General features: G+C 36.6%; 1 protein-coding gene across 1 annotated transcript in view; it reads right to left on the minus strand.

Annotated features, from left to right (window-relative positions):
• Positions 1–4594: 4594 nt before the first annotated feature.
• The window catches only part of DMXL2 (Dmx like 2), a 148755-nt gene continuing 141140 nt past the window's right edge, over positions 4595–12209 (minus strand). Inside the window, exons 37-44 of the mRNA XM_036838187.1 lie at positions 11664–11802; positions 10941–11001; positions 10680–10807; positions 10050–10127; positions 9155–9246; positions 8397–8449; positions 6805–7022; positions 4595–6065 (exon numbers count right to left, since the gene is read on the minus strand). Of these exons, the coding sequence (XP_036694082.1) occupies positions 5856–6065; positions 6805–7022; positions 8397–8449; positions 9155–9246; positions 10050–10127; positions 10680–10807; positions 10941–11001; positions 11664–11802 (979 nt within the window). The 3' untranslated portion in view covers positions 4595–5855. The remainder of the gene's footprint in view (positions 6066–6804; positions 7023–8396; positions 8450–9154; positions 9247–10049; positions 10128–10679; positions 10808–10940; positions 11002–11663; positions 11803–12209) is intronic.

The raw sequence follows: 12209 nt of genomic DNA on the forward strand, positions 1-12209 counted from the left end.
TCCCTTGTCAGTTGCTTTGGTTGCAAATATTTTCTCCCATTTTGAGGGTTGTCTTTTCATTTTAAGTTTAATTAGGTCCCATTTATTATTTTTTAAATTTTATTATTCTAGGAGGTGGATCAAAAAAGATCTTGCTGCAATTTATGTAAAAAAGTGTTCTGCCTATAGTACTCTGAGTCTTATAGTGTTTAGCCTTACATTTAGGTCTTTAATCCATTTTGAGTTTATTTTTGTGTATGGTGTTAGGAAGTGTTCTAATTTCATTCTTTTACATGTAGCTGTCCAGTTTTCGTAGCACTGTTTATTGAAGAGACTGTCTTTTCTCCATTGTATATTCTTGCCTCCTTTGTCATAGATTAGGTGACCATAGGTGCATGGGTTTATCTCTGGACCTTGTATCCTGCTCCGTTGATCTATATTTGTTTTTGTGCCAATACCACTCTGTTTTGGTTACTGTAGTTTTGTAGTATAGTCTGAAGTCAGGTAGCCTGATTCCTCCAGCTCCGTTTTTCTTTCTCAAGATTGCTTTGGCTATTCGGGGTCTTTTTGTGTTTCCATACAAATTGTAAAATTTTTTATTCTAATTCTGTGAAAAATGCCAGTGGTAATTTGATAGGGATTGCATTGAATCTATAGATTGCTTTGGGTAGTAGAGTCATCTTCACAATACTGATTCTCCCAATCCAAGAACATGGTATATCTCTCCATCTGTTCGTGTCATCTTTGATTTCTATCATCAGTATCTTATAGTTTTCTGAGTACAGCTCTTTTCCCTTCTTAGGTAGGTTTATTCCTAGGTATTTTGTTCTTTTTGATGTGATGGTAAATGGGATTGTTTCCTTGATTTCTCTTTCTGATCTTTCATTGTTAGTGTATAGGAATGCAAGAGATTTCTGTGCATTAATTTTGTATCCTGCAACTTTACCGAATACACTGATGAGCTCTAGCAGTTTTCTGGTAGCATCTTTAGGATTTTCTATATATAGTATCATGTCATCTGCAAACAGTGACAGTTTTACTTCTTCTTTTCCGATTTGGATTCCTTTTATTTCTTTTTCTTCTCTGACTGCCGTGGCTAGGATTTCCAAAACTATGTTGAATAACATTGGCAAGAGTGGACATCCTTGTCTTGCTCCTGATCTTGGAGGAAATGCTTTCAGTTTTTCACCATTGAGAATGATGTTAGCTGTGGGTTTGTCATACATGGCCTTTATTATGTTGAGGTAGGTTCCTTCTATGCTCACTTTCTGGAGAGTTTTTATAAATGGGTGTTGAATTTTGTCAAAAGCTCTTTCTGCATCTATTGAGATGATCATATGGTTTTTATTCTTCAATTTGTTGATGTGGTGAATCACACTGATTGATTTGCGAATACTGAAAAATACTTGCATCCCTGGGATAAATCCCACTTGATCATGGCACTCTCACCACTTTTATTCAACATAGTACTGGAAGTCCTAGCCACAGCAGTCAGAAAAGAAAAAGAAATAAAAGGTATTCAAGTTGGAAGGGAAGAGGTAAAATTGTCATTATATGCAGATGATATGATACTCTAGGGTTTGTCTTTAGGGTTTTCTATATAAAGACTCCACACAAGATCTATTAGAATAAATGAATCCAGCAAGGTAGCAGGATACAAGATTAACATACAGCAATCTGTTGCATTTCTTTACACTAACAATGAATTATTAGAGAGATAGTAAAAAATAAAGGATTATTTTTTACTATTTTTTAAATTTTTTACTGATGTGTTAAAAATCACATCAAAAAAAAATCTAGGAATAAACATAACCAAGGAGACAAAAGACCTATAAGCTAAGAATTACAAAACACTGATAAAGGAAACTTAAGATGATTCAAAGAAGTGGAAAAATGTCCCATGCTGTTGGATTAGAAGAATTAATATTGTTAAAAATGGCCATACTGGGCTTCCCTGGTGGCACAGTGGTTGAGAATCTGCCTGCCAATGCAGGGGACACGGGTTTGAGCCCTGGTCTGGGAAGATCCCACATGCCGCGGAGCAACTAGGCCCGTGAGCCACAATTGCTGAGCCTGCGCGTCTGGAGCCTGTGCTCCGCAACAAGAGAGGCCGCGATAGTGAGAGGCCCGCGCACCGCGATGAAGAGTGGCCCCCACTTGCCGCAACTAGAGAAAGCCCTCGCACAGAAACGAAGACCCAACATAGCCATAAATAAATAAATAAATAAATAAATAAATAATAAATATTTTAAAAAAATGGCCATACTACCCAAAGAAATCTACAGATTCAGTGCAATCCCTATCACATTATCCATGAAATTTTTTACAGAACTAGAACAAATAATCCTAAAATTTATATGGAACCATAAAAGACCCACACTTGCCAAAGCAGTCTGGGAAGAAGAACAAAGCAGGAGGCATAACCCTCCCAGACTTCAGACAATACAACAAAGCTACAGTAATCAAAACACCATGGTATTGGCATAAAAGCAGACATATGGATCAATGGAACAGAAGTCCAGAAATAAATCCACACACCTAAGGTCAATTAATCTTCGACAAAGGAGACAAGAATATACAATGGAGAAAAGATAGTCTCTTCAGCAAGTGGTACTGAGAAAGCTGGACAACCGCATGTAAATCAATGAAGTTGGAACACACCCTCACAACGTACACAAAAATAAACCCAAAATGGCTTAAAGACTTAAAACAAGACATGACAGCATAAAAATCCTAGACGAGAACAAGGCAAAACATTCTCTGACATAAATAGTAGCAGTATTTTCTTAGATCCGTCTCCAAAGGCAAAAGAAATAAAAGCAAAAATAACCAAATAGGACCTAATGAAACTTAAAAAGCTTTTGCACAGCAAAGGAAACCATAGACAAAACGAAAAGACAACCTTCAGAATGGGAGAAAATATTTGCAAACCATGTGACCCACAAGGGATTAATTTCCATAATATACGAACAGCCCATACAACTGAACATCCAAAAAAAAACCCAATCAAAAAATGGGCAGAAGACCTAAATAGACATTTCAGCAAAGAAGACATACAGATGACCAACAAACACATGAGAAGATACTCAATATCACTAATTATTAGAGAAATGCAAATCAAAACCACATGAGGTATCAATTCACACCAGTTTGAATGGCCATCATTTAAAAATCTATGAACCTACTGTACATAGCACAGGGAACTCTATTCAGTACTCTGTAATGGCCTATATGGGAAAAGAATCTAAAAAAGAGTGGATATATGTATATGTATAACTGATTCACTTTGCTGTACAGCAGAAACTAACACAATGTTGTAAATCAACTATACTCCAATAAAAATTAAAATCTATGAATAACAAACAAATGCTGGAGAGGATGTGGAGAAAAGGGAACCTTTCTACACTGTTGGTAGGAATGTAAATTGGTGCAGCCACTATGGAGAACAGCATGGAGGTTCTTCAAAAAACTAAAAATAGATTTATCATGATCTTGCAATCCCACTCCTGGGCACATATCCGGAAAAATGAAAACTCTAATTTGAAAAGATACATGCACCCCAATGTTCAAAGTAGCACTGTTTTCAACAGCCAAGACATGGAAGCAACCCTACGTGTCCATCAACAGATAAATGGATAAAGAAGGTGTGGTACATATACACAATGGAATACTACTCAGCCATTAAAAAGAATGAAATACTGCCATTTGCAGCAACGTGGAGAGACCTCAAGATTCTCATACTAAGTAAGCCAGACAGAGAAAGACCAATATATGATATCATTTATATGTGGAATCTAAAAAAAATAATACAAATAAACTTATTTACAAAACAGAAACAGACCCACAGACATAGAAACAAGCTTACAGTTACCAAAGGGGAAAGGTGGCATGGGGGATAAATCAGGAGTATGGGATTAACAGATACCCACCACTATATATAAAACAGATAAACAACAGGATTTATTGTATATGACAGGGAACTATATTTAGTATCTTGTAATAACCTATAATGGAAAAGAATCAGAAAAAAAATGTAACTGAAGCACTTTTCTGTACACCTGAAAGTAACACAATATTGTAAACCAACTACAGTTTTTAAAAAAATTCTATTATCTTGCAGATTCTAAATCAGCTGGTACTGTTTTAGTATAACACATACAATGATGGAGAGAATGCAACATATACAGATTACTGTATACAGAACTGTGGTAAGTGTCTGTGTATGTTTACAGTTTTTGTCTAACTTGTGTTCCTATGTATTCATTCAGGCATCCTCCCTCCTCCTCTTTTCTTCACCATTCCACATAAGCACCATCCCCAGCTCAGCTCCTTCACCAGTGTGGGTGCCAAAATCCACTCTCAGAGTTCAATAAACAAGGTACAGTGGAGTTAGTTCTTATCCAGCTAAATCCCAACATTGCGTGCCTTCTGTCTGGTCACCGCTGTATCCCGTTTCCTAGAAGGGCTTCTGATATAGAAGGCACTCATAAATATTTAAGTAAATGAATGAACTGCCTAATACCTTAAGAATTCTCTCACAGTTAAGCATTTTATCAAAGTTAAAATGATCTCAACTGTTAAAAATATTATCAAAGAATGCCAGACCAAACTGAGGTAAAACTCTAACAAATAACATTTATTTTTCTTTTACATATGTATTTCACAGCCCAAACATCACATTGCCTTCAGAGAAAGGTGCTCTTATGCCATTATATTTTACTATATACTGCACAGGCATTAAACATTCTCATTAACGTGATGAGACAATTTGCTGGTAAACATTTAAACACAGACATTGGTTTCAATATTTCAAGAACATATTTTTGGTCATAACCAAGAAGTACATCAAAATATGACAACACTGGCTAATATTTTTCAAGCAAATAATATTTAACTCTGCATAGTTTATACAATAGGCTGTGGTAATAAATAATATCACCAATCTCATCAACTATTAACTGGCCACGAAAAGCCTAACATTCATTTTAATTATGATATGAAATGCTCTATTGGTATAGTTTCAACATAGCCTTAAAATGTTGTGGGTGTTTTAACCTTGAATACGTGAGAAGAAAAAGTACTAAACTGGACTAAAAAGGAAGTACTAACTTGGTATGTTTTGGTTAACTACCAATATGTCATGTCCACGTATTACATTCCTAACATGAAGGCAAATATTTAAATAGAAAAACTAGCAGTCCAAAAAATGTGAGTGTGCAAATTGTGAGGAAAACATTGCATTTAAATTTGCACTCATTTGCAAATTACAGTACTAGATCAGTATAAACACTAACAGGAAAAATATTCAGCAGGAAAGAATGGGAACGACCTCTCACAGCAGAGAACTAGTCACTGTGCGCTGCTGCAAAGTGTGCTTACACGCAGCTTACAGTGTGTGTCTGGTGTCCTGGAGCTTCTAACTCCTTATGACTATTCTTCATTCAACAAAGGAGACTGCAGGCATGCTTCAATCAGTGGTAAGAATAGGAAGAAAAACCTGAAACAGCAACATTTTCTTTCTTGATTTGGTGTAAAGGTCCTTCTCATTATTATAACTAACTTACTTATATGCTAACTTCTAACCTCAAATGTTTTCTGAATCAGGTTTGCTAAATGCTGTAAAGAACAGCTACCCTTCATACAATACTAGGTTTTGTTTTAAGTATGTCAGCATGATAAAAGGTACACATGCACAGTCATTCTACCAGCCCATATACGCAAAACTCAAGCTTAGATCAGATTCAAATTCTACACAGAGATTCTCTGTATTGTTTTCAATGGGTTAACAACTGCTTGGAAAGCAGAAATGCCTAATAATTTCTGCAGTGTGTTTTTTAACTGAAATGTTTATAAAAATAAAGCCCCAATCTTTAAGTCTATAGAATGTCAAGAATGCTATGAGGGATGTTAAAAGCACTGGGCAAAACCCTCGTTTTCAGCGTCCCGTCTGCCCCACAGGAGAAGATCCGGTTGCCCTGGGTGATGTCGATCTGCATGACTCCAGCCCCAAGGTTTCTGAATATGGACTGTTTAGCATGTTCATTTTTAAATGAATGAAGTAGGCCATGGCCTGTCAACCTCCAAACCTAGTTTAAAGAAAAAGTGAAAACAAAAAGTGTAAGTCATTTAAAAAAGAGAGAAAGAGACGAAAAAATTTTAAAAACATGGCCTTCACCTCTGTTCTCCCAGCCCAACTGATCTCATTAAAGCCCAACTTTCCTGTCCACTACCTCTTTCCTAACAGTTTACCTAACTGGAAATAATACTATTCACAGGGCTCATTTACCATCCTTACACTTCCCTGTACCTTCTTTCAAATTCCTCTCTTCACATCCTCTTGTTTCATATTAACCATATATACCCCATCTCTAATTCAATTAAATATTTCAGTTAATTCAGTTAAATACATTCCTAACGCTAAGTTAGGCCCTGGGACAATATAAAAGAACAGTACCACCTTGCTTCTCTGGAGACCTCAACTGTACAAAACAGAGTCAGGTACTGGAGGCAGAGGTGGGAAGAGGGGAGGGGGATGATGTGAGAAACCAAACTCATGTCATCAAAAAATCGATGCATTAATTAAACTCATACACTTACTCAGACAGAGTTCTTTAAAGCTTTTTAATGACCTGAGAGTATACTGAGATTGATTATCTGGATTTCTAGATCCTAACAATTTAGAAAGAACCACACAGAAGTAAGGGAGGAAGCAATATTTGCACGAAGAGGGCGGTGAGTTTTTTGGTTTGGTTCCCCCTCCCCAATCAATCTTGACAGCAGGTAAAGATAATATTTAGCACATTCCAACCTCTTGTACTGACTCACCTTTATGTTACCTTCTGCTGAACCTGTAGTAAAATATTCCTCACAGGGATCGAGAGCCAGCGCCTTAATTGCAGAGTCATGTGCCTGGAATGTGTGAATTAGCTGTCTCTGCCTGATGTCAAAAATGCAGATGTAGCCTTTCCTGCCTCCAGATATTAGGAGTTGCTGTTTTGGCGCGTACTGAAGCACTGTGGCACCATGATCATGGCATGTGAAACCTGAAGAAAAACATCAAGAGCCTTTCCCAAATGATGTCTACCTTAGCGCTTCTGGTAATATTTAAATGCACATTTAAGTAATATAGAAATTACTGTCACATTTTCCCTTCTAATTTCTATAATCATGATCAAAGTATTAAAAAAGATGGCAAGCAATGACAGAAAAAACATCTTATACATAATCTCAGTATGAAAACACACACCCATATACACAGGAAGTTTAAACTTTATGCCCAAACTAAGTTATACTGTCTCATAAGAATGTAGAAGCAAAAGTGCAGAGGAGAACAAGCTTCTCAGTGATACTCAATGTCTTCATTAATACCCACCAATAACAAGTATTTACCCTTTCCCAGTTCCTGCCTATACATAAAACCTCATCAAAAGTTCTTCTCTATAGCACAGGGAACTATATTTGATATCCTGAGATAAACCATAATGGAAAAGAATATGAAAAAGAATATATGTATAACTGAATCACTTTGCTATAAAGCAGAAATTAACACAACATTGTAAATCAACTATACTTCAATAAAATGTTTTTTTTTTTTAAAGTCCTTCTCAGCTAAGTAATTGAAACTACACTAGTGTGAAAATTACCAGCCCCAAGTTAAGGAGTTAACCTTCCCAGGACTCTCTGCATTCTAATATGATTAACAACCTTCCCAGGACTCTGTGCATTGTAATGTGATTAACACCTTAAACTAATATGTGGCAAATCTTTAAGAGATATTAATAATTATTCGCCAAAAACAAAGACTATTGCAATCAAAACTGGGAAATAACTACATCTTTCAAAATACACGTCAGCATAGTAAAAGACTCAAATCTTTTTTTTTTTTTCTTTTTTTTAACAAAGTCCGCCTAGCTATCTTTAACCCAAACTTACTAGAGCTTTGAGCACTCTTGGTGGTATTATGTGAAAGAGTGATCTTTAGGACAGCGATGTGGAAAACACTGTCTTAAAAGGAATAATGTTTAAACGGCATTATTCAGATTTCTAATGATAAGGCTGACTTTTACTTTACAGTTAGATTTAATTCTTTGAAATATGACCTCATTTCTGTTGAGCTCAAGGAATACTTTGCAACTGATTTCTTCAGCAGCCTTGTTAGTAGTGCCGCTCTCCATACCATATTTTCTGAATGGAATACAACACAAAGATTATTCTAGGCTAGCTGGGTTTCTGTGACCATACATATTTACCTCAGCAAGGTAGCCAGAAATTCTAGTTAACTTTTAGAATTTTATTCACTCTATACATTTCCCCATTTTTAACCCGTGAATAAACACGCACTGGATTTACTGGTTAAAATAAAACCAGGAAAGCATTCTTTCACAGTGTACTGAAAATCAAAGACTTAGCTCACTTACCATGAATGAGGCTGTTTCCGGGTGATATCAATGTGTCCCAGAGGCATACATTTCTAATAAAGAAACAATAACAAAAATACATCATAAACAAATTGTTCTAAGTCATCACTGGGATAAACTGCGTCTTTACATCAAATATTTTTACTTATTGAATCTTATGTTGTTTTGTTCACTCACATTTATAAAGCAGTGATTCTCAACTAGGATGAGGGTAGAGTTTGGGACTGGGGATATGTCTCTTCCAAGAGTTTATCCTTTTCAAACTACAGGGTCTGTCTCACATGGTCCCACCTAACTCTGCTCCATCTCATCCCCCGGCCCTATCTCTTTTCCATTATCACTCCACGGAAAATGAGACATGATTTCCTGAGTAGAAGAGATGCTTCTATATCCTTGGGGGTAAACACTGCAGGGAAATGAGAGGTGTTATTCATGGGCACATGTTGCCAATGAAAACAATCTGAGGCAAAGAAAATGTTGAGAATGATGGCTACAGAGCCTCAAAAACTTGACAGTATTAACAGCAATTAAAAAAATAGCTTTAACATAAAAATTCCACATACTTCTTAGTAGATTACATTAGGAGTAATTTTGGTCTTTCTCTTTTTGGTAAGGAAAACTACTTGAAGAATTATGTAACAAAGTTTTTGTATTCCTGAGGTGGAAAAACCTGACTAAATAGAAATCCATACTTTCTAGCAAGAATACCTTTCTGCCTAAAATACGCTTATTTCTTTTTTGCATCTCTGTCAACCTACCTATTGTCATTGGACTGTCCAGATGTGGCAACTAGACTTGAAGAGGTAACAAATGCAAAGTCACTTGTGGCTTTACTGTGGCACTGCCAACTCTATGGGAACAAAGTGCAGCTGATGTTATCTCAAAATCCAGCAAAATGTGGTACAGTACACACACACAGCTCTGCTAATCATATACTACATGCATGAGCTAAGAACACTTTTTAAAATCTAGAATAAAAATAAGTGATAAGAGGATTAGCTGTCATCTGCATGTTACTTGGTTAATACCCAATAATTTTTTAAAACTGGAAGAGCTGGCAGAAACATGGAATTAAAGGTTATGTTTTTTAGATTATGTAACAAAGGAATAAAACACCAAGTACATGAACTTAACCTTACAGCCTCGCCGTGCCCCGACCCTCCAAGTGCAGACATGCTTGTCTGCATCACCACATGTTCTAACATGATTTGGATTAATGGATGAAGTGGCCTATTGGGAGTGGTTATTTTATAATCTAATAAGAAACATTCTGGAGCAAACTGGCATACATGGAACCTGTCTGGTTCTTAATACAGTACCTAAAACGAATCACTATAAAACTCTATCACTAAGAAGTCAGAGATTTCAAAACAGATAAAAGTTAATAAAAATGTATCCTGAATAAGACCACACACAGAGAAGGCCCCTAAAAATTTCAAATATAATGGTCACCCTTCAAGCTGTGTAAAGCAAGTTTTTTGCGTCTTAGTCATTTCAGTCTAAAACTAGGGCAATGATGGTGCTGGGCCGCGGCTGCTGGACAGAGTGGTCCCTTTCCCAACAGATCCACCAATGGGATTCGCTGTCTGAAACAAACACTTCACAAACAAAGTGGCCTCCGTATGCGCTCTGCGAATGCTGAGTGATACTTACCATGTAAGGTTTGGGATTTGATGCAGTTTGGTTTACTTGCCAGATACTCAGAAAACCCTCTCCGTCTGCGACACCACACTGTAAGAATGGTGTAAATATTAAACACAGCTTCTGAGGAGCCATATCGAAGGTAAAATCATTTATGAAACGGAGAGTCACTCAGTCCCCACTTAACCAACATTCTGCCTATACCTATGCTCCTGCTGCTGTAGTTCTCAAGAAAGCCCAAGTACTGTAAATATCCTGCCACCTTTTAAATGCTTTTCCATGCCTATTTCACTGTTTTCCTCCAAACTTCTGTAGCAGAACTTAGTAAGAAACTGGAAGGTTTCTCTTAGGTGTCTGACTCTGCACACAGGCACCATCAACACACTCAACAGAAACAGAATTCTTTACCCTCACAGAATATTTAGTATCTGTAAGTAGATGATTAATTAATCCACACAAAATTCTGTGGATTTATGCTTTTATTGAGAGCCAAGGGGCTATATAAACACACCATCAAACTGCCTGCTCAACTTAAATCCAGAGTGACTGAATTTGTTTTTAAGTGTAGTTTTACTAGCTATTTACTCATAAATATCTGCAATTCTTTTCAGACAAGTTTAGCAGTAACCCCCAGGAACTAACCTTGTTGCCTTGTGAATTGAAATATAATCTGGTAACTCTTGCATTGCCAGCTTGGCGGAAACAGACAAGCTGCTGAGGTCTTGTCCATTCAAACATTCGTACACTGCCATCCTGAGCACCTGTAAGATCTGAGATGCAAAAGCAAAAGCAAAAAATAAGAAACAAAGCTGAAGAAAGAGTTCCAACATTTCCCATTCTATAAGCCAACTTCAAAATGATAGAGATCACTTGCAGTCCTTTGATCATAAATAATATACTTACAGTATTGATGGACTGGGTGTGAGGTCGTTCTCTTAACATTATGTAGATTCCTTTTCATAAGCTTTAAAAGAAGATAAAAATGAATTTCTTTTGCAACACAGAAGAAATAAGGAAGGATATGATTCAGGCCAACTCTAATTCTGATAACAGTTATTCTCTTACACTGGATTATTACTAAAATAAATAAACCCTGTTGTGGATTTTCTGACCCACTAAATATACGACACTTGTCTGAACAGGCTGGGAAAGCATAGTCACTTACTGGCGTGCCCTGGTCTGCGTGGACTGTGAGGATACCAAGCTGCTTCATCTAGTGATAAAGGGAACTCTCCTCCAAGTGCCCCTCCCTGAGGGCAATCAGGAGTATCTCCAGATTCTTCAGAGCAGAACATGAGAATGGGACCCCTTTAACTACAGTGACTAACAACACTGTTATTGATGCATTTTTCAAACACTTATAGTAGACACAAATTCCTCTCTATCTCTGCTTTACCACTTTGTGCCTCTGTTTGCTCATCTATAAAATGAAAACCACTTAGGGTTGTTATAAGAAAAAGCATGCACCTGACATAAAGAAATTCACAGCATGCTAGCTATCATTATTATGGTGTACTAACTGGTCACTGCCTCTGACCTTCAGCATCATTCCTATGTCAAAGTGATTTCAACCTATTTTTGAGCGAGTCCATATCCAGAAACCATACCTAATAGTAAATAACATACCACACTAGCTCCAATGCTAGTCTGCCCACTGCCCAGCCACGGCAGAGATGAAGATGGATGCACCTGACTTGCTGAATGGGATGTTGCACTGGGTTGATAAAGAGTTGTAGTGGAACCACGATAATCAATATCATCTGAACTGTGGAAAACATTCATGTGTTACTGTGACAGTTCCATTTTCTCAACACAAATTCCAATTACAGAGCTTTTTATCTATCTGAAGGACAGTCTTTATTTAAAAAAAAAAAAGTATCAATATCCATAATAAAAACATAGGTACAAGTCCTAATCATCACCAATTTTAGTACTGGTTAACTTTTTCCCCTTAGGCAAAATATAAGTTTAGTCTAATGTCTGGGGGAATTTTATTGCTGCACAAATTAGAACAAATGTTTGTTTTGAAGTATTTAACACAGATTTTCTTTTTATCCTGTAGAGAAAAAGACTGTATGTTCTCTTCAAGTACAGAGATCCCATTTATAAAATTCAAACATTTTAAAGAAATTTGAGTTAAAAGTTTTCTTAAACTTAGGTACTAATTATCAC

This window comes from Balaenoptera musculus, chromosome 20 (assembly GCF_009873245.2).
Source record: "Balaenoptera musculus isolate JJ_BM4_2016_0621 chromosome 20, mBalMus1.pri.v3, whole genome shotgun sequence".
NCBI lineage: Eukaryota > Metazoa > Chordata > Mammalia > Artiodactyla > Balaenopteridae > Balaenoptera > Balaenoptera musculus.